The following is a 23,463-nucleotide window of genomic DNA, read 5'->3' as shown; positions in this document are numbered from 1 at the left end:
AAACAATTATTTATAAGTTGGTAGCGCATATTACTCAGAGTTGACAGGACAAGAGCACATTTGATAGTGAAATGTCCAACCTGAATGTTTAATGGCAAGGTTGAGGTATAGTATTTTAACTATATCTCGTTTGGTTAGTTAGGTAAGAACGGGTACACAGCTAGCTTTAAAATTAAGCAAATCATGCCAAATCAATTGTTAGAAATTCAATGTTACCATAACTTTTTAAAACTAATTTAAGTTAAATAAACATAATTCAACATTTTTAATAACCTTTTAAGTGTTTTTCAATGCCCCAACTTTTTTTTCTTTTTGTAAGGAGAGAAGACCCAAACTAGGTCTTGTTACTATTTAATTAGATACCATAATTAATTGGATCCCTAAGTAACATCTGAATCCAAAATCAATCCTTCGGGCAGAAACAAACCAGCAAAAAAAAAAAAACAAAAAAACTCTTCTGCTTTTTTATTGTAAAAACCTCTCTGACGCTAGGAGGCAAAACCTCTTAAAACCCTTGGCAATGTGTTAAGAGGTAGACACCTTCCCGAGGAGGAACTAATTGGATTGGAAGACTACAGGCTTTCATCGGATGCCTGGATTGTTGTGTCCGTCAATAAAACCACTGTCAGGGGTGCGCAATAATTCGACTTTTCGGATGAAGTGCCTTATGGTCTCGGCCTGCCCCTCTTAGATAAGATAAGACGCATTCTTTTCATCACTAATTTTCATTAGTGAATCAAGTTTACCATTTATAAAGTTGTATTTTCAAAATGCGTTGATGATTTTAAACTATTTTTTAAAATGATTCTGCCATTGAAAAATTGGCAGAAATCAATAACTATCTTTTTTAACGGCCGTGAGGAATCACTTTGAAGCTTAATGATATCTGTATTCTTATTTCATCATTTGTCATTCATGCTTCTTTGTGAATCAATGAGTTCAAGAAAATAAATAATTGTAATTAATTTGAACTATACAAATCTGTTGACTCAACTAAGAGTTGTAATGGTACATTGATTGTAAAAAGAAAAGATACGAGCGATTAGTTTTTATTGTTTACTGTGTGTAACCCATTTGATTAACAGCTTGATATCGGGTCATAGCTTGTGTAAAGTCATTCACGTTTAATTAAACATGTTGTTCTCAATGATAAATTTCAATGAATTTTTTGTTGATTTCCGATTTTCTACGCTCAGAAATCTATCATCCCAGAACAATTATTACTATTTTAAAGATGCTAGAAGACAAATTTTGCTGTAACCTTTTTCTTTCTGTGGCTATACCATAGTATATGGAGAAAGTATTTTTTTTTTTTCAAAATGTTTGATTTTGGAGTGGATGTATCTGTTTTGGCCCCCCCTGAAACCAAACAAAGTGGTTTGGTTTTAAATCAAAGTGATGTCTGTCCTTGTCCAATTTTGATGAAATTTAGTATTTAGGTACTAATCTATGATATATGTTATATGATATCTTACTTACTTACTGCCGTGGCTCCACAAATCTCAGTTGATTCTCCGCCTCAAGTACCAGCCTCTTCCACCTTTCTCTGTCTTCTGCCAAGTTGACATTTGCACCCATTGTCCTGATGTAATTTAATACTTGGTCAGTCCATCTCAATTTCCGCCTTCCCAATGGAAGTTTACCTCCAGGTGTGGCTCTCCAAACTTCATACAGTCTTCAGTCTTGTTCCTTTCTCTCTTCTTAGCAAATGCCCTATCCAACTAAATCTTCTTCCTTTACCTATTGCAACAATATCTAGGTCAGTGTATAGTGATCTTAGCTCTCAATTTTTTCTTATTCTCCACATTTCTCCCTACTGCACTGGTCCAAATATTTCTTATGACTTTATTTTCAAACACCATGAGTCGGTTCTTGGACAATACCCATGTTTCACTACCATATAACAGAATAGGTTGAATTTTTGTCTTAAATAACTATTTCTGTACTGTGAGATAATACTTCCGATGAGATCAACTTCTTGCAGGCTCCCCAACACTTATTGCATATTTAAGTTCTTTATCTGTATGTTTCTGTTTCTAATGTTTGCTTGTCTTCCAAAGTTAATGATTTTAGTTTTTTCTACATTTACTTGCAATCCTATTTTGTTTGCTTCTGTAATAAGTACTTCTGCCAAACTTGCCAAGTTTTCAACTGTTTCCCTGACAAAAATATATGATATCTGGATACATGATATAATGTATAATAATTATATGATATAATCTGTATATACAAAATTATTATATATCTGGAGTCTTATTATTACTAATCAATGGTGATTTTTCCATATAAAGGCATTAAATAAAGGAAAAATCCATTTTATAAATAAATGAATTATTAACAAAATGGTTTAACTCCCATTGCTGTAGAATGGTTCAAAATTTATTGTAACTTATGTTATTTTCCCATAAAATAATTAAAAATCCTTATTTTTTCAGGAAAAAATCGGTTTTTGTTCAAACTTTTCTGTTATGGTCCTTATTTGAAATGAAATAGTGCAACCCCTCATTGCTGTAAAATTTAAGGTTCAAAAGCTATTGCAACTTTGGTAATTTTCTCTATAAAATATCATAGTTACTCCCCTTCACTTATCCATGATAAAGGTTGTTGACAAGCGAATGGGAGAAATTAAGTGTCAGCTTTCTGATACCTTTTATTTTATCTTTGTCATGGACACCACTTTTTAGTATCCTAACTACTCAGTAACTTACTATAAAAAGGAGGTATACAATAAGGGGAAACACTTCTGTAACTGAATGACCATAGTTTTATATTTTATAAATCTATCTATCATATACTACTAATTTAATATGCAAGCAGGTTTTTTGTGACAATTACTCCTCCGAAACTACTGAACTGATTGACATGTTTTTGGTGTCGTTGGAAAGAGCGTAACGAGAAGCTGTGCAGGAAACTTTCTTTTTAGGGAAATAATTAGAGAGTGAGGCCCTGGAGCCCTTTAAAGTTTTGTATTTCTCCATAAGATAAACATGGGAAACAAAAATTATTATAAAACTCCAGCTGTTGTCAGAAATTAAAAGTGAGAAGAAGAACATATGTTTAGTTATAAACAGTCAATAAGTTTGCTAATGTAACAGTTTGCTACAAATATTAATTTATTGACTTGGTTGAAATGAAATATTTACTATTTGAATTTCGGTTGGCATAAATATCACAGTAAAAAAAATTGAGAGAGCCTGGATAATTTGATATAGCCTACTAAAAAGAAATCTGAATTAACACTGTGCTGCATTTCTTAGTAATCATTGAAAGAGGGGATTTGCAGACTATGGAAACATAGGAAAGTCATAGAACACCACCAAGGAGAAGAAATAGATATAATGTTTATTTTAGAATTTATAATCGTTATTATGGACAACCTAATGCGGCTATGAGTAAGGCTATTGTAGAAAACATTAAAAAACAAGATCATAATCTTTGAGTCAAAACTTTTAAAGAAATTATGACTGTTATTTGTTTCATAATAACACCTGTGTATAGTGTATAGTACTTAGCAATTGCTCGAATTTGAGCAACAGGTACACTAGTAATAAATTAATTTGTTATTAATTTGATTTTAATTAGTTGTTTGGAAAGAGCAATGAGAATAATCAGACATATTAAACCTTCACTAAATCTACTGTATTGTTTATATTTCATATAATGTTTTTTACAGTTTCAATTTATCTTATAAAGTATTGATTATGATGGGGTTTAATGAAACTGTAGTCCATGGTATGAAAGTTGAATTGGTAGGTCGCTAAATCAGCATCACCACCTTTCCTTCTTGGTGTAGTCTCTGGATCTTCCCAGTCAGCACACTCAGGCCAAGATAGGTCAAAGAATAACCAATCAAAGTCCTGTCTCCACACAATCTCCTCAATCCAGGGCAGGGCGTGGGGAACTGTTTCTATTACCAGGGGAGGTATGGGGTATTTCTCATTTTGACTGTAAATCCCATACACCTTCCATTGACAGTATCTCTCAAAAGTACTGAATGACGCTCCTTTGCTGAAACGACCCAAATGTCTACCGTTAAGTTGAGAGTGATCGTGAACCATTTTATTCACATCAGGATTGTAAATTTGTTTGCCTAATAGACAAAGATATTCGTGTGAGTCTGAGAATTTACCTTTAAAGTATTTCTTTTTTTGTTCTGGCAGTCTGGCTTTACACTCAATATTCTTATTTGTGGGGCTCACTTCATTTACAGAGTAAAAATCATAAATAAAACGTGTCACATTTGTTGTAAAAGTACCGCTTGGATCAAGCGGCCCATAATCTATAATCCATCCTTCCTTGAAATCAAAGGTTTGACTACTAAGTGTATCGTGTAAAAAATACCAGTCGATGCAGGCTGGTCTGACAAAAGGGCTTAAAGTCAATGGACGCCAAAGTTTCAGTAACAGGAACCAATGTTTTTTATGAGCACTGATATGATTTTTTATGTAAGATATTTGTTCATACTCCGGAGGTTCTTCGCCCATATCGAATTTGAAGCCTACGAGAACAATGTTGGCCAAAGTGTGGTCATCTTGTCTGCAGTCGTAACTCGTCAAGATAAACAACTTACTGATTATGGAGCCTTGGCAGTGAAAAGTCTGTCTTCTGGGCAGTCTTATCCCCACGAGTGCGTGGTGGGGGAACTCTCCAGGCACGGTGTAGTTAGCCCTGTTCAGCACCTTTTGAGCGCAACGATCTTTGTCCCCATCACAAACAAGCTTAGCGTACTGTTCACACATGAACTTTGAACGAAATCCTGGGGCATACTTTTGCGTAGCTAAAAACTCAACAAACTTCCACGAGTTTGGCTCTTTCTTTACTGGAACTGCTGCTGAAATGTGACAGCAAGCCAGGCGTTCTTCGTATGATGTACTTCTTAGACACATATCGCCCCCAAGAGGAAATTTCAAATCCTCTTGAATATTAGTGTTTATTGTACCGGCGCACTGTGTTTCAGGCATACACACGTAAGGGGTCCATACTGTTCTTCCCTCCTCAATTCCGATGGGAAACGCAGCACATATTTCATAGTTCTCCAATACTGCTTCCACATCTGGATCTCCTCCAGGGATGAATGTTTTGAATAATTTTTTCCTATGTTCATCCATCCTGGCAAAGTCACGGGTCTTGGATGATTTACCGGTGAACGTGTACACATCCCAATCAGGGTCGGTAAATTTGATTGGAGGTTTCAATTTATCAGTAAAGCAACAGCTGCTTCGTCCCTCATTGTACCTATTAAAATTAAAGCCTCTTTTATATTACATTATACATTTCATTTGTTTTAATAACTGATGAATAGAAAAATATTATTAAACTAGTATGGAACAGCTAAGTTTTAAGATAACTCATCTCAATATTAATTTTTACTAAGATCTAAGTAAGTATTACTATATTTATGAAGTCTTGTTAAGAATTTTACCATAGACTAAGCAACACAAGTAGACTCCTCATCCCATTGTAAATTTTAAAGCTTGTTTTTTGTGTCTAGTTCATGTACGTCCACACTGATCGCTGGGGTAGACAACATTTTGTTTCTATTATTTTAGGGTTATTTTCATGATTTGTGCTTTACTATTTGGTTATATAACTAGGAGACCAGTTATTGTTTATGATTAAATCGTTTTATTTGGTTAAATGAGATTTTAAATGACTGAAATAACAAGAAACAAATTGTAAACAAAACATAACCTCTATGATTTTACACACTGCTAAAACCATTTCCAGTTGTGGTCTTTCATCTTTGTTTAGAAATTTTGTTTGTTGCTCATATAAATAATTAGGACAATTTACCAAAAATGAGTCAAGCTTTTGAAAGTAATTGTTAATATATAACTCAATATAAACTTAATACTTTTATTTTTAGTATTATCTAGGTTACGTACCTTATACAGTCAAAACAGTTCTGATACATTCACTAAAGGACGATGCGCATTTCAGAGCTTTTAAGCTCTATCTTCAGGTCCGTGGATACATTTGTCAATTCATCTTGCAGATTCGTCAAAATATTTTTGACGAATCTGCAAGATGAATTGACAAATGTATCCACGGACCTGAAGATAGAGCTTAAAAACTCTGAAATGCGCATCGTCCTTTAGTGAATGTATCAGAACTGTTTTGACTGTATAAGGTACGTAACCTAGATAATACTTTGAATAACAGTTCAGGAGGCAAAATAATGAATAAATTTTATTTTTAGCTTTATGTTTTTAGGAAAGGTCATTTAGCTTGAATTAAAGAATTATATAGGATGGAGAATATACAACTAACTCACCTGATGAAAGGTTGCAGACGAGTCACAGCACAAATAAATCATATACATTCACACACCAAAGACCTGATATTTCACCTCTTTCAGAGGCTTCTTCAGAAGTAGATGGCAGTTACAAATGCAGTAAAAAATATAAAAAATGGAAAAAATAAAAATAAGGAAAACATTAAATTCTTAAAACTGTTGTCTTTGTAACTGCCATCTACTTCTGAAGAAGCTTCTGAATGTGAAATATCAACTCCTTTGTGTGTTTATAATTTATTTGATCTGTGACTCGTCTGCAACCTACCAGGTGAGTTAGCTGTGTCCTCTCAATCCAATATTTATTTATAGCTTAAACATGTAAAAAAAACTTGTTAAATTCACTAATAAAAAACTTTTAAGTTAATTCATCTCTAATCAAAGTTAAATACCAACAATTTATAGACCAATCCTAATTGTTAAATCCAATCATCGGTCTACTATACCTAGCTGGAGGTGAATTTGTAATAGTAAACTACAATTACATCAAGACCAATGCCAAAGTACTGTTATACCTGACAGCATCGCAGGCCAGTGCTGGTTTGGCATCTTGAGTAATTTCATATGTAGTCTCCACTCCACTACAGTTAGCCTCTGGCACACAGAACCATCCTATCCCTCTCCATTCCCCCAAGTTGTTCTTCCTCCTTGTTGGTCCTCTTTGTTTCTTCGGAGACAGGCCACACAAGTAGTACTTTAAATCTTCCAATCGTTGTAGCTCTGATTTAGCAATCCTGAAATCAGACAATGCTTCAACATCAATCGTTTGCACCAGGACTAATATTAGCGCGAAAATTTTAAACATTTGAGCTTTATTAACTCTCAGATGTTGAAAAAATGTTCATCACTACTCAGTTTGGTGTTTAAATATAAAATGACTACTCTTGTAGTATATATTCTGATGTAAATTGTGTGTGCAATTGGATTACAAGCAACAAAAGAATTGTAATAAAAGTGATAACAAGATTATATTGATTAGTATTTTTACAATGGTACTTTTGTAATGGGTAATTGATTAATATGGATTATCTTTAGTTTATACACTTTGACTGTAAATCATTTTGCTTCTCTTACTAATTTATATTAAGTTAAAACCGTTGTTTGTTTAGAAATAATTGTAAATCTAGGATTTTTCTTATCAATATAAGACGTACTGTTCCATCATGGTATTATTTTTTATCTCCATTAAAAATAAAAAAAGTAAATCAAATTAAATTTTATTTTTCCTCTTAATGCATAAAATATTACATAAAAAATTTTCTTCATGTCCCATTCAAACACTGTTGAAAAATAAAATTAAACTATGTTTCCTGAATAAAATTTGTTACCTTTACATTTCTTGGACCAGATTACCTACTCTCAAGTACAATGTTGTTGTCACTGCAACTATGCAGGATTTTTGAATAAAACCTCTGGTCAAACAAACCTTTAACTTTGCTCATTTTAACAATCCATAGGTTAAACCAAAAACTTATAGGCCTAAAAAAGACAAATACAATCAAATCCAAATGATTTAATTTCTACTATACAGCATGTCTAACAGGTAAATTATTTCTTAGAGATTTAAAGAAGCTGGACTTTCTTTGACGGAATGCAAAATAATTTCAAAGGTGTTTAAGCAGAGTACTAATAATGAGCTATTGGGTTCAATGAAGCTAAGCTCTGCCAGAGGAAACCATTTTGGGTAAATCTGCAGAATGTAGTGTTTGACTGTTGCCTATTTTGTAATATCAGCTGAAGATTCATGAATGTTTTGTGTCCAAGTGTTTTATTACAATTTTGTATATTTTTGTTTCGGTGACTATGTAGTTTCAAGGCTCGCCTTCATATCTGAAGGTTGCTGGTATTTATCGTCATTGTGTATTTTACTCCGTGAAACTTAGTAGTTACAAGAATCACCTTCATATCTGAAGGTTGCTGGTACTTATCGTCATTGTGTATTTTAATATGGGTAACGTAGTAGTTACAAGAATCACCTTCAAATCTAAAGGTTGCTGGTAGCTATCACCATTGTGTATTTTAATCTGGGTAACTCAGTAGTTAGTTACAAGAATCACCTTCAAATCTGAATGTTGATGGTACTTATCGTCATTGTGTATTTTAGTCTGGGTAACTTATTAGTTACAAGAATCACCTTCAAATCTGAAGGTTGCTGGTACTTATCGTCACTGTGTTTTTTAATCTGGGTAACTTATTAGTTACAAGAATCACCTTCAAATCTGAAGGTTGCTGGTACTTATCGTCACTGTGTTTTTTAATCTGGGCAACTTAGTAGTTACAAGAATCACCTTAAATCTGAAGGTTGCCGGTTCAACCCCAATTCAGATAGATTCTAATTTGGCATTCAATCAATGCTTAACAGAAGGTCGATTTTAGTACAAAACCAGAGTTTAGTCTGCTCCACTATAAAAGACTACTGTGAAAAATCAAAAAATAAATTACAAAAACTTTGCAGGTGAGGAAGGAGAAAGAAGCTCTGTCAGAGCAGCTGGCAGCGGCACAAAAGGGTGTGACTCAGGCTAGAGCAGAGCTCACGGAAGTCAGAGCCGAGCAAGAGAAGAAAGCTGAGGAGCTCGCCAAGGTGAGTCAGGACTTGGCTTCACAAGAGGCAGTGATCACTGACGTCAGGAACAAGGAGATGCAGGTAACATGGCTATGGCTACAGCTAGCTGTAGATTGTAGATATTGTCGTGGGGATGCAGCAATATAGTTAGGCTGTGTTTACATTGGAGGCACGCTTGGGCATGTAAAATGGTGCCGCACGCTTGGCCATGCTTGCCCTTTGAAGCAAAATTGTAGCAGATTACTGTAAACCTGTGGTGACTTGTCCAGGCATGTTTATAGTGCTCACCACTAGCAAGCGCACACAGGGACAAGCTTGGGCCTCTCATCCTTCAGTTTTGAAAGAACTGTCTAAACCATTTGTTAATGCTATTAGTATAGGTTCGGGCCAACAAGGTCATTTGTTTATGTTTATGATCCATACCGGTACTCTTCAAGTATTTGTTATCAAAATATATAGAATTTTATTTTTCTATCAAAATAGACCTCTAATAAAGCTATGATCAAAAACTTAAGTTCTCCTAGGCTTGTTAAAATTATACTGTTTAAGTTTGTATTGTTATGTTTTTTATAAAATAATTATACTAACATTTCATTGACTACCATAGTTTCCCATTCCCCCTTAACTCGTTCGGAGTCAAATAAAATAAATTAAAACACCTTCAAGCATAATATCCTCATCATCTGATATCTCCATTTTGAGTGATCTGTGATGTAGGCCTATTGTGACTAAAGGGAGCGAGCACTTGTTCTTGGTTGCTCTCTCTAGTATAACCACAAAATTTAACTTGCCTAAGCGTGGCTCCAGTGTAAACGCAGCCTTAGGCTAGGTGGCCTAGTGATGTTCTTTACAACTTCTTAAAGATTGTGTATCATAAAAGCAAATCTTACCCAAAACCACCCCCCTCCCCCCCCAAAAAAAAACCATATCCTAAATGAAGATAAAAACGTTTGTAAAATGTTTGGGTTTTGATCAACTCCACAATAGGTTTACAGGTTCTGGTACTTTTTTTCTAACACATAAGTTTGTTCACTTTCATGTTGTGTTCATATTAGCTCTATTGCAGTGTATAAAGGTCTCGGCTAGTGGCCAGTCAGTCTGTTTGTTGTGGAAGCAGATTGGGCTGGTTTCTTGTTAAACTTGCCCACCCAAGTCACTAAATAAAAATAATACCCCTGCCGCAGTAAACCTGCAGACTAAGCGAATTTCAACTTGTCTGATTACATTGTTACTAAAATATTTCCATAAATAAGACATATTTATTCCCTATTTAAATAACATTAGATTTAATGAGTGCAAGCTTTACAAAACGGTTTAAAAAGAAATTGCAAAATTTTTTGTTTTTAGGGTCAAAATGGGAAAACCCCATTTTTACCCCATAAAACCCCCCATAAACCCCCGTTCCAATGGTCCGATTATGCTGGATCGCAAACTCGAAGAAATGTAGGTTTACACGTTTGTACAAAATTTCATCAAAATCGGATCATTTTTGCTCGAGTTATCGCGCTAACGGACACATATATTTATATGAATTTGAACGGATGGTGTTTTTGGCCTCTAGGGACCTCAAAATGAAAAATTAAATCGGTCCCGGGTCCGGGTCTTACCATGTGTACTACGGTAATAGCTTATTCCCTATATGGGAAATTCGCTAAAAATGAATTATATAAATTATTACTCACATTTTTATTTACAGAAATATCTTCAACACACTTGTCTTCTAAGTGTCACTATACATTACTACACATTTTCTCTGTGATAGGCTCATAAGTGCTTGGTACACAACACAATGAATTGTACCTGTAATTACTGCCATCTATAAATTGTAGGCCTAAACCTCCTTACTACACAACAGCTCTTAAAGCCACTTTTATATAATTTAGATTGGTAAAAAAATCTAAATTTAAATCTGAAAAGATAAAAATTTAATTTTTACTGTACTTAATATTATTTTTGAAACTCCTTTATTATGTAATGCTAAAATAGTGTTACGGGAATGTATTATCTTATCTGTTATACTAAATTAGTGCTACACAAATTGCTCTACTTGTAGATCCGCCAAATAGCGAAGAAGTACAAGACTCAATACCAAGACTTAGTTAAACGTAACGAGGAGGAAGAAAAGAAAAAGAAAGAGGTCCATGTTATGAGTGTGGAAGAACAGAATAAACTAAGAGAAGAAGGTAGACAGGAAGCTGAACGCACACAGGCTGAACGTTTGAAGCAGCTCACAGATCAGGTACGTGACACAGTAAATGTAAAAAATTAGTTAATTTTGGAGTTTTTAAAGGGTTTAAAGGAAATGGCTAAAGCAGTTATTTTTTCTTTATAGGTGAAAAAATATACTACCTCTATAACACTACATAACCTTTGTTAACACTTTTGAACTTCATTGCTAATTTTGCTACCCAAATAACTTAATGCCCCAGCAATTAATAGCTGTTTTTAATACAGAAAACCAATAAAAGGGAATTTTTTTAGCTAGCTAAAAGGAGGAAAGAGTAATGTTGACATGTCAAGTTAAATTGCAGGGGCGGCTTCAGGTATAATTTGTTAGCTTGTTGTGACAAGGATCAAGAAGGAGTTTGATCAGGGTACGATAGGTTTGAGGGGCTTCCCTGCAAAAAGGAGGGAATTTACAAATTTAAATGCAACATAATGAGTTCTAATGCTTTCCCTTTATTTACATATAATTAAAAGTCTTTATTTATTTATAATTTTAAAATATCTACCAACATTTTGGGGTCCCTGTTAAATTGTGCAATCAACTGTTTTAACCTTTCCCGGACAGGCGAAATCGTGATAAAGGACAGGAAAAAGTTATAGGAAGAAATAAAAATTAATTTTCTGTATTTGTGTTTTGTTATACAAGTATACATAAAATAAACACAATAGAACACTTCATACTTTCCAAATAATTTGTTTACTCGTTTTTAAATAGGATGGGTAGAAATGCAGCGGATATATCTGCCACCCGTCTTTGAAGATACGACCAAGACAACGTAGTGTTGAGCGCGAAACGTCGAGGGGGGAGCGTAGGAGAGGTGGGTGGTGTGAGGAGGGAGTGCAGGAGAGAGCGCAGCCATGAAGAGAGCAGGAAAGTGGCGCCTTGGTACCGCGAAACATCTGGTTACTGCTCAAGCACCTGCCAGTCTGTCTGAAGAGAAGGCGGATATATCCGCTTCCCGTCCGGAACATCAAAAACCATAAGCGGATATATCCGTCACCCGTCCTTTATCGCCAAAGACTTAGGCGGATATATCCGTCACCCGTCCGGGAAGGATTAAATATGACATACCAATGATCACTTGCTTAGAGATAAAATGCATTAAGTTGAACCCACCTTGCTAATACCATTCCTTTATTTTTCAAATGCATTCATGTTGAAGTGTTTCCAAGGATAATTATGTCTATTATGAAGCAATCACTCTGAGAAACAATGGATACCTTGTATAATCAGTTGTCCTGTGACAGGTCACCGCGGCCCAGACGGAAGCTACCAGTCTGCGCCAGGAGGTGGAGCAGCTGAGGACGGCCAATGCTGATAAGGAGGAGAGAGCCAAGGTTCTGCTGAAGAACGCCAGGTCTCGCATCATGTTTCTCACTGAAGAGAAACGCAAACTGTCCGTAGAGAATACAGAGTTGCAGCAAAAAGTCGACACTCTGGACAGAAACAAGGGTAACACCTTAACACTTGGATACTGATCAAAGATATCTGAAAACACTTGAATTCTTTGGGGTTTCTGTTAAAACATTACTATCTTAAATAACTTAATAGTAGGGGTCTGCGGGTCCCCGATTTTTTCGGGTCGGGTCGGGCCAGCGGAAGGCCCGAGAGACCGGGTCGGGTCAGAGATTTTTTCGGGCCAAGATCGGGTCGGGCCAAAAAAAAAATTATTATTTTCAAAGTTATAATAAGTAATTTTCAAAGAAACACTCTTATATATATTATTACAGAGGAATTAAAACGTTAAAATTATAATTAAATATTAAGTTTGCTCACGTTTAAGAACAAAGACACAACAGAGCAAATGCCGTACTGTCACTAGCCAGAGCCAGTCGTCTACTGACAAAACAAAAGCCGTGACGCAACAGTGCAAAGAAAACAAAGTCAAAAGAAAGACTATTTATCCAGAGGTACCAGTTTAATTATTTATTGTTTATTCCATACCTAGTTTAAAATATATTTTAGTATTTTATTTACATAATAAATCATAAACAAAAGAAATATCTGATATAGTGTACAGATCTGTATCTTGTTCTTTTATTTTCCTGTGTCCTTTTTGTCATTCAGTAACAAAACAAAACAACACTTCTGATCGTCTGGTTCGGCATTGTATGGTCACCATTTAATTTTTTTTAAGTATCAAGTATCAGCAAGTCTACAAAGAGGTTAGGCCTAAATATTTTATAATTTTATGAAAGTTTTTATCAGTAAAATTATGTTTTTCTTAAGTTAGATTGAGTTTCAAAAAAGATATTTCTAAGATCTAATACAATATTTACAAGACACAAACTACCATGAATTAATTTCTTTGGAAATTATCTGTAACAGTTTTATATTTTTGAATAAAGAAAATATATCTTTTTGTCTCTACTTCCTTTCGTTACTTGCATTTTGTCAGCAATTGGAACAATCGGGTGGTGTAATAGGGGTGGGGGAGGGGGAGGGTCTATGACCTTGAGTGTCCCCGGGCCTGGCTCTGGTTGTGTAAGAGGGGCGGGGAGGGGAGGGGGAGGGTCTGTAACCTTGAGTGTCCCCGGGCCCGGCTGTGAGAGTGATTCATGGTTTTTTGTTTACATTCTACTACCCTTCCCCCTTCCTTCCGAGAAAAAGACCCTACAGTTTCAAAAACATCGACTTACAGTATAAAAACATTGAGTTGTGTTGCTAATTAGGACACTATAATGTCTCTGCTGTCTGCTTATGTTGCCAAATTAGCATTTAACTTTCTTTTCTCTTGATTTAATATAATTTTCTATATATTAAGAGTTCCTTTTCAGGTACCTAATAATTGTGATATTGTTTGACTTGAGTTTATGGATTTTTAATTATTTTCATTTATTAGCTAAAATCAGTTGTTTTAGGATTTTAATCTCTTGCAATACCATAGGTCTATAACTGTGTATGACATGATATATGCAATTTTTACAGTCTTTACTATAACTAACTATACCATAAACAATGTATGTGTGTTATTTACTGTTTTAGAGTTTTTAAAGTGAATTAGTTTACACACAATCTTTTCTTCAATGAGTTCTCCACTTGTCATGTTGCTTAGTCTATTACTATTTTAGGCCCTATAAAAAATAATTCCTATGTAAAGCTGTAGGCCTAGTAATGCCAATAATAAATAATTCTTTATTTATGATGATGTAACTAATAATGCTATTGTAAGTGTGAGGTTTTTATACTTAGGAGGTTAGGAGGCAGGGAATGAATGATTCATATTGCATGGTGGAAACATAGAATTTTTATTTTCTTCTTGCTTGCAGTCTTTAAGCCAGTCCACAGGCCCTAAACTTGAGATAAGGTTAATTGATTTGTTTATGATCCTTTTATATTAAGTTCCATTACAAACTTGTTGTAATATAGCTGTTTAGATATTTCAACAGTTATGAAAATGGGAAAGAATGGCTTGATAAAAAAAATTATTTTCTTCTTTCTTGCAGTTGAGGCAACTCCTAAGCTGTAAATAAGTTATGAACATGAAATAATATACATAAATACAACCGTTTTTCATATGTTATTTTTAAGTAATATTATAAACACAGATAGGAGTTAAAAAAAGAAAAAAAATCTGGTAATTAATAATTTTTGGCCCGACCCGATTTTGGCCCGAAACCCGAGGATCAAAATTATTGGCCCGACCCGACCCGACCCGAACCAAAAAAGTCTGACCCGCAGACCCCTACTTAATAGATCAGGCTTAAAGAAAAGAATAAAAAAAGTCAATTGTTTTTACATTAACATCGAGACATTGAATGCAAAATGGGACAAATTTTGTGCTTGTATTTTGTTGTAATTCGTCAAGTTCAGATCAAGAGGGGAAGAGATTTTGTTTCAAATAGTTTAATGCAATGTACCACATCTATAACTAAACACTGGATGGTAACTCATATTTCTTGTACGAGATATTTGTTGACGTAGTATTCTGATACAGATGACTCTGATGTGCGTCAGAGACGGGCAGACAAGGAGAAGGCGGACCTCATCTCTGAAAATGAGCGGCTCAAGAGAGAGGTTGATCTGCAGATGCAGAGGGTGACCTTACTGCAGCGTCAGGTGGACAAACTGCAAGGTGGCGTTAAACCTTCCACCAGCTCTGGTGTCGAGAAGAGTTCAGTGGAACCTCCCACGGCCAACATCAAACCCATGGCCGGGCCCTCCTCCTCAGGGACTAAACAACAACCTGTGAGTGTCACTTAACAGTTAAATATGTGTCACATTCCAAAATTAGAGGCAAAAACCAAAAAGTTATAGAGTTTATTTGTAATTCAGTTATAACAAAAACAAACTATTCAGTGCACAAAGTAAGTATTCTATACTCTCATTATATATGTAGTGATCTGTTTATGATATATGAAGCTAAGAGACATTTCCTATGATAACAGATAAACTACACATACAAGGAAATTTATTGAAAGCAAAAGGATGGGTAAAAGTCATAGATTGTTCGTTATGGGAACTAGTAGGTAGACACTTCTCAAAAGACTACTTTATAAATGATATTGACACATCACGGTGTGAATTAAGAATGAATTTCAAATGTTAGTTTCTAAAAGTATCCCTAAACCAATTAAAGAGGTATTGTTCTGATGTTTCCTTCACTAGACCCAACACTCAGTGACAGTGACGCCATGGAGGGGAGGCACCAGCGAGACACCATTCGCCAGTATCAGGCCAATGAGTTTGCAGTCTCGTACCGTGGCTGTACTGCCCACCACCAATCAGAGGTAAACAGTATGTCAAAACACTCAACAAAAATCCAAGGCATAAGTACTTTGAGAATCATGATAAACAGAACAATAATGTTGGCATTGAAAACATTTTACTTGATGCTTTTTTTCACTGGAATCCAGGGGCTACTAGTAGCTTGCACACCAAACTGTTATTATTTTATAACTTAACTTCTTTTACTTAAATTAATGATTTTAGCGAATTTCCCCTATAGGGAATAAGCTATTACCGTAGTACTCGTGGTAAGACCTGGACCCGGGACCGATTTACTTTTTCGTTTTGAGGTCCATAGAGACCAAAAACACCATCCGTTCAAAATCATATATATATATATATATATATATATATATATGTGTCCGTTAGCGCAATAACTCGAGCAAAAATCATCCGATTTTGATGAAATTTGGTACAAACGTGTAAACATACATTTATTCAAACGAGTTCGCGAACCAGCATGATCGGACTATGGGAACAGGGGTTTATGGGGGGTTTTATGGGGCAAAAATTGGTTTTTCCCATTTTGGACCCTAAAAACTTAAAATTTGCCATTTTCTTTCCAAACCATTTTGTAGAGCTTAAAAAAACAAATAATTTAGTATATTGAAGCGTCATTATGCGCCTAATGGTTACGGAGAAAATTCCAAAAAAACTGTAAATTTAAAATTCCCATGTTATTCTTATGGAGAATAAGTAAACTGTTGTAGTTTGCTTGTTTATGATCATATTTTGATCAAATTTGGGAAATGCATTAATTTCATACTAAACTATTAACATTTTACAAAAAAAAACACCTTTTTACCCTCCCTGTTGCAGCAAACCTAAGTACTCGTTAAACTAATTTTATTTAAATAGGGAATAAATGTGATATTTTTAAGGAGACATTTTAGTGTAAATCCAATCAGGCAAATGGAAATTCGCTTAGTCTGCAGATTTGCTTCGGCGGGGGTATTATTTAATTATTTTTAATTCTCTAGCTGTTTTGCAGGATTGCAGTAACATATAGATCATTATTTAATAGTTATTATATCCCAGGACTCTTGCCTGGAAAATATCCCCAATTTATTCAAACCCGTCCAAAAATGGAAACAAACACACAAGTTGTATTAGCGCCGCCATATAGCAGGTTCAACTAGATATGAGATTTGAGAATCAAATCCATCTGATACAATCATGAATATTCAAATAGTTTTATAGGCTTAGACACATTAGTTGTTTTTCACCCTGGCAACATATTAGATACACTGCCCTGTTCTGTACAGCAGCAGCAGTCAGGCAGTGTTGGTACCCCCACAGCAGCAGATGGTGCATACCTCTACAGGTAGCAGTGGTGGGGCCGGGATAGGCAGTGTGGAGGGACTCAGTTCCTCCCCCACCTCCTCTCACACGGACTACATGCCAGCCACCAGTAGTGGTGTGGTAGTGATACGTCAGGCTACAGTACCTCCTACACACTCACATACGCAGCATGCTCCTCCTCCTCCGTCCAGTGCGGCTGAGTCTACCCAGGTAGATTAAACATGGCCCATACTTCCATCCATACTTCTATCCATACTCTATGACGTTTTACTCTCTTACGTCCAGTAAAGTGTTCTTTCCCAAATATATTCATGTGGTATCTTGATGTGTTTCAGTGGAGAAAAGGAAAGAGGATAGAGTTTGGCTGTGTTTTTCATTGATTAAACTGTATATTTAAAACCAAATAATTTAATCTATTAGTGGTAAATAGAAATTCAAGGGGCGGGTACTAATAGGTACCAGCTGTTGCTGCCTCTTGCGTTACAGCACAAACTATCTGTTGACATTTACCCTGCATCATTAACAAGCCAATTTTATTGTTTGATGGATTCACAATTTTTATTAAAATGTATCAAATTTCAGTTATTTTTATTCTGAACAGTAATAATCACCCTTATGGGTTTGAAAACTAGTGCTGGAATCTAGACTTTGAAGATGGTTTTACCAAGTGGTTTCTACCTCCTAGTGTTTATTTTTAAACTTATTGCCTTGTACAGCTGGATGTCTAGTACTTGTTCAGCAACTGATGTTTGTATGTTTGTAGGATGTTGAGGCTGAAGACAGTATTCAGCCAGCTGGCACTGCCAACCCCCAAGCTATAGCTCTAGTGCTGCCCCAGCCTACCGCTCAGACTTCCTCCCAGACCACTCAGACACAGGTAATATTGATCTTAGCCAACCGATTGAAATGTTTACTCTGCATTCTAAAATAGCCCATTACCATGTAGCTACTAGATCAGCCTACTTTGCTTGTCATCAACACAATTATGTGCCAAACAGGGAAGTTTTGTTCTTCAAGAACACTGATGAGTGTAAAGCACAATGCAAGCCTTGTAAAAGGTCCATTTTGAGTGAAACATTCTGTTTGTTCAGATCAATATGGGATAAAACGAGCAAGTCAGGATACTTTTTTAAGTTTTTTAAGCTGTAGACATTTTTTCCAAGCTAAGCTTCTGCAGCAGTTACACACTAAGCTTTGCTCCTTCTACGCTCTAGCTAAGCCTGTTGTGTTGCAGTGCTTGCAGGGGAGTGGCCAAGACTCCTCGGTGGGCTCTCAACAAGAGCAGAGTGCAGAGCAGAACATAGTGTCAGCCTCCAACCATGTGCCGAGTGACCAGGGATTGGTGTCTGCCAGCAGCAACCAGCAGACCATGTGTAGCACTGTGCAAGCCTACTACCGCAACCAACAGGTGAGAGATACAATACAGCAGTTGCTTGCTAATGTGGCTTCATCGGGACTCTGGCGGTCCCGATTACTGTTCAGCGATTACTGTTCTGGCGGTGCTGTTCAGTAATGTTCAGATTACTGAACAGCAATTGTTGCGAGACCAGAAGTAATCCTTAACGAAGAAGGAAAATTTTAGCCAGGGGGCTTCTATTAATAGTTGACTTTGCTTCATCTTGTTTTAGTTCTATTAATTAGTAAAGATACAAGTAAATATATAAATAAAAATAAGACACCCACAAATTTTTAGTACAACTGTCTGCTGTTCACACCTGATTTCTGCAGAGTGTGTCCAACTTCTGCCGAATGTTCATGCTAAAATATCTGATAACCGTATAAAACAATTTTACCTTAAGATAGATTTTGTGTTATTGTAGATGGTGCCGGATTAGCAGGCTTAAGTGTATGAATCATTGGTTAGCCTAATGTCTTGACCTCGTATGCTGTCAACTAATCTCTTGAATTTTTAAGTTTGAACCATAGTGAAGATAATTATTTACCTTTGGGTATTAACAGAAGATAAAAGTAGACATCCAATTCTTATTGTAAATCCATAGACAGTCTTAGGCTAAAAATGAACATATTTGACACCAACAAATGCTGTTTTTTTTTTTAACATGTCAAATTTTTTATCAATACAAACTGAAAGAACGACTCATTGTAAATATAAGAATTTTTTTATGACACATCAACTAGCATAGTTGAGACCACAAATACTTGAACAGAACCAGTATGGATCATAAACATAAACAAAGGATGTTGCTGGCCCTGAATCCTATACTATTAGCATTAACATATGGTTTGGACAGTTCCGTTTCAGCAATGTTAAATAATGTTTATTTTCGGACTATTAACATAATTTGTTTTATGTTTATGATCCATCCCATGTCTGTTCAAGTATTCGTGGTTGACACTAACTAAGTGATCAAAAAGATGACTGTAGCACACTCTGTGAAAGGCTAAAGCAACTATGAATTTGAATTTAATTCTAGGTTACAGCCACAGAATCCAGCCGAATGGATTTAGCTATTTGACTGTGGTTTTCATATTTGATCAAAGTTGTAAAACACATTTGGTTGTCACTGTGTAATATCAACTGAGAGGTGTATACTGTCACAGGAGGTTGAAGAGTCTGGCCAGCCAGGGTCGTCGGCCACTGAACAGTCTGTGGTGGCCAGCAGTGAGGCTCAGTTAGAGGAAGCCAGCAACTCTCAGGAACAGTGCCCTCCACAGGTACAACTAAACTAGTTCACCTCTAATTTTGTTCTTTAGACATTTTAACCCTTCCCAGACGGCCTATAGTAAGTATACAGACAGCAAAATTATTTTATTTAAATAAAAACTAACAAATATTTTCAAATCAATAATTTATAGATTGTTGTATATAGTAAACCTATGCAGCACTTTTGTCCAAAATAATTTTTTTACTTTAATTTTTTTTTTATAAACATAAAAAAAATTAAACTTCCTATTTTTCCATAAATCATTTCTAGTACATCGGTTGAAGATATAATTGAATAAAAGGAAGTTTTCACAAAGATTAATGATGTTATAGACATGGACGAGATTGGATTTTTAGTTCGAGACGAGACGAGACGAGATTTTTTATTTCTCATAAAATTTCGAGACGAGATCGAGACGGGATTTCCCTTCTCATACACAACGGGAAATGCACGTTCAAAATTTTTACCTGATTTTGTAACATTGTTAGATGACTGTTTAAATACAAAAATAATGATAATAGGCAAGAATATTTAAAATCTTTTATTAAAAAACATCAGCATAACATTTTTTTATTAATCACGCCTAACTTATTAAAAATGCCTACGATTAGGAAACATAGTGATATCAGTTAGGATAGAGTTCAACTTATCCTAAAATAAAAAAAATCATAAAATAAAAGCAATATTAATTTTTATAAAACAGTTACTTGTTTTGACTTTTTATAGTAATAAAACATTCCTCACACTGCTTACACTTAACAAAACTTCTCAAATGTTATTAAAGTAATATTATTAACATAATTAAAGTAATATTTACATTTAAAGAATTAATTAAATAAGAACGCCTTCGCAAAGGAAACGCAACTACAACACGCTCCTGTATTGCGGGTATTGCATTGACTTTCTGCAGGCATTTTTAATTTTTTTTTTTTTTTTATTCTCGTCTCGATAAAAATCTTGGCCAAAAAGAAATCTCGTCTCGTGTAACGAGATTTAAAATTTCCCGAAAATTTCCCGAAATTTCGAGACTTGACCATCCCTACAATTAACTATAACAATAACCGTCGTAATAATCAGAGCTTATATCCAGCCAACTGTCCGTGGAGCCCGAAAAGATAAGCGTATATATCTGCCTACCGTCCGCTATGCACAAAATGCTAGCGGATATTTACGTCTATAGTCCTGGAAGGGTTAAATCAAACAGGGTGTATTTTTACTGGCCATGAAATGTACGGGAATTGTCCTTAAATGCCAGACTATGTCCTTAAATTTTTAATGGGCCATAATTTTATTGATCGCTAGTTGGTTAGGAGCACATAAAAGGTTTATCAGACGTTTGTTTACATTTTCATAATTCATTACTAGAGTAATTATGCAATAAAAATCCCATTAACAATCTCAAACCCATTAATATTTTATCACGACAATCAAGTGTCAAGTCAAGTACTTCCAAGAACTGTTGACTCAGCAGCTAGCTCATAAAAGTTGTATCACTTTTATTCCTTTACAACTTCTTTTTTCATTACTAGGGTGATTATTATTAGATCTCAAACCTATTTTATCGTGAAAATAATAGCTTTATAATGGCTGTTAAATTTCACTTCTTGTACTTTCGGCTTGAAGATTCAATTTGCCGCGGCCAGTGCCTAGTGCCATAAAACTGTTTATGGTTTCATATTAAACATGTAAATAATCTATAGTCTTATTTTGTAAGTTAACCCCTTTTTATGGCCATTTTATCTTTCAATTGACTAAACCACAAGCATTGTTGTTTGCATTAATGTTTTATCACTATGTAGGCCTGCTTGGTTTCAAATTATGTCATTGCATTTTCTGTATCTTTGTCTTATATTGTTGGCTATTCAGGTTTCAATGTTTTTTTTTTTCCCATATATTTATTTATTGAGTTGTATGCTTTAAGCAACCAAAATCTTATGAACTACAATGATGATAGTGACTTTGCTGCTATTAGAACCTCATTGTTTGTTACTCAGTTTATATAGGCCCTCCTAAATAATTAGGTCTAGGCCTGGGTATTTTGATTCTTGAAAGAGCTGTAAAATATATTAAGAAAATGTAATTGAGCCTAAGATAAACAACTAATGATTGCTATGTGTCGATATTAACTTTGCAAATGAAAATACAATAATCTTACTCTGTGCTTATTGCTTATTAATAGCCGCTTACCATACCTTGATTTTGTACTAAGAATTGAGTAACAATATGCATTAAAGATTTTTTTCAAAAGTAGTCGAGAACCTAACGTTGTGCCAGGGCGAATCGTGCCAAATTAATCGGCCTGGATCGGATAAGCTATGTTATGAAGTTTACGTGACTGATGGAGATATTTGTCGCTATCGCAGGAGACAATGATTGCGTTTCTCTGTTACACCATAAAAGCTTTACCTTAGGTACCTAAAGTATAGGTAGGCCTATGTTTGTTTACTTTCAATAAATTTCTATTTTGTAATTTTTAACTCTTATCTATTATTATTTACTTTTCTCTCTGGTACAACTACAGTGAATAACAAGATTAATACAGTTTGACAAATCAGGAAAATTATTCGGTAGGCCTAATGACACCAACAAAGGTTACGGCAAAGTGTCCTTAAATGTACGGGAACTGTCCATGATTTTTTTATCCAGAATGTAGTAGACACCCTGATCAAAGTTTACTGTGTTTTAGTTTTTCCTTTTTCAAGTTATTGGCTCAGATTGTAGATATCCCTCTGAAGACCTGGTCTGAATGTAAAAAACCAGGGATGGTAAAATCCAGGAATTGAGCCTTAAAAGATTGAGTTCTAAATCTGGAGTCCAAGTTCAACTTGAAATGCCATCTAGAACCTACTGTGAAAAATTGTTAGTCTCAACAAAATTATTTAGTTTATTTGGAATAAGTTTAAAAATTGTATTTCAAAAACTGTTTGTTTATGTCTGATTGATCACGGCAACATAACAATCATTTCTGATCGAACAACAATTGATCAGACTGATATTGCAAGATCCCTGTCTCCTGTCCAAAAAGGAAACCAGAATTAATTTAAAAAATTTTGGACATGAACATTTCCACACTCAATTACCCTTGAAACAAATTCCCCGGGTTTTGGTTACACTGTCAAAATGCTGAAAACTAATGGAATCTCATGGTTTTCTTTTAAGTTAAGGGTTTAAAGATTTGGATTCATTACATTGTGTTGGATACTTAACAGTCTGTAGTAATGTATGTATGGGCCGCCAATACTGAGGTTCCTGATGTGTTGCAGGCTGTAGCCAGCAGTTACGCCAACAGTAGCAACACAGTGACCACATCCCAGGCTGGACCAGGCTCCAAGAGGCTCAGGGACTCATCCAGCGTGCAAGAGGACGACAGCAAAAAGAACATGCCACCGGTAAGTGGGTCTAGTGGTTAGAGCTCGGGACTTCGTTCCCTGAGGTCTCGGGTTCAAATCCCGCCAAGTCACCAATGTATTTTATCTAAGTGATAATGCCGAAACCCCTAGGTCTAGCCTGAAATAATGTGGAAAACAATTCCGTGCTCGTGTCTAGTGTCCTAGAACAAAAAAATGTTTTCTTGTTCTTGAGCTAAATTTAAAATAGATTTTTATTTGGAGTTTTTAAATGAAGTAGGCTATGGGTTAAAAAAAATGTAATCACATTTTGTTTTTTTGTCTGTGTACCATTGTAA

The 23,463-nt window shown here is 35.2% G+C and overlaps 2 protein-coding genes across 6 annotated transcripts in view; one reads left to right on the top strand and one right to left on the bottom strand.

Annotated features, from left to right (window-relative positions):
* Positions 1-23,463, top strand: part of LOC128988351 (nucleoprotein TPR-like) — a 118,654-nt gene that overhangs the window by 82,216 nt on the left and 12,975 nt on the right. For 4 of the 5 annotated variants that reach the window (XM_054409572.1, XM_054409574.1, XM_054409570.1 and 1 more), the window contains exons 24-33: positions 8,748-8,936; positions 10,909-11,094; positions 12,330-12,534; positions 15,020-15,270; positions 15,691-15,812; positions 17,076-17,322; positions 17,876-17,989; positions 18,347-18,520; positions 19,675-19,788; positions 23,042-23,167. In XM_054409572.1, coding sequence (XP_054265547.1) covers positions 8,748-8,936; positions 10,909-11,094; positions 12,330-12,534; positions 15,020-15,270; positions 15,691-15,812; positions 17,076-17,322; positions 17,876-17,989; positions 18,347-18,520; positions 19,675-19,788; positions 23,042-23,167 — 1,728 coding nt within the window. The remainder of the gene's footprint in view (positions 1-8,747; positions 8,937-10,908; positions 11,095-12,329; positions 12,535-15,019; positions 15,271-15,690; positions 15,813-17,075; positions 17,323-17,875; positions 17,990-18,346; positions 18,521-19,674; positions 19,789-23,041; positions 23,168-23,463) is intronic. The other variant, XM_054409571.1, reaches the window with a different exon arrangement.
* On the bottom strand, positions 3,618-7,142 carry LOC128988352 (uncharacterized). The gene is made up of 2 exons (XM_054409576.1): positions 6,808-7,142; positions 3,618-5,235 (listed from the first exon to the last, which is right to left on the bottom strand). The coding sequence occupies exons 1-2, from the start codon at positions 7,095-7,097 to the stop codon at positions 3,681-3,683; spliced, it is 1,845 nt and encodes a 614-aa protein (XP_054265551.1). The 5' UTR covers positions 7,098-7,142; the 3' UTR covers positions 3,618-3,680.

The sequence above is a fragment of the Macrosteles quadrilineatus genome, unplaced genomic scaffold (assembly GCF_028750875.1).
Source record: "Macrosteles quadrilineatus isolate MER2022 unplaced genomic scaffold, UCM_ALF_1.0 Scaffold_3__2_contigs__length_128488019, whole genome shotgun sequence".
In the NCBI taxonomy this organism is placed as follows: Eukaryota; Metazoa; Arthropoda; class Insecta; order Hemiptera; family Cicadellidae; genus Macrosteles; species Macrosteles quadrilineatus.
Note: the sequence above shows the minus strand (reverse complement) of the source record. Positions and strands in the feature narration are given on the sequence as shown.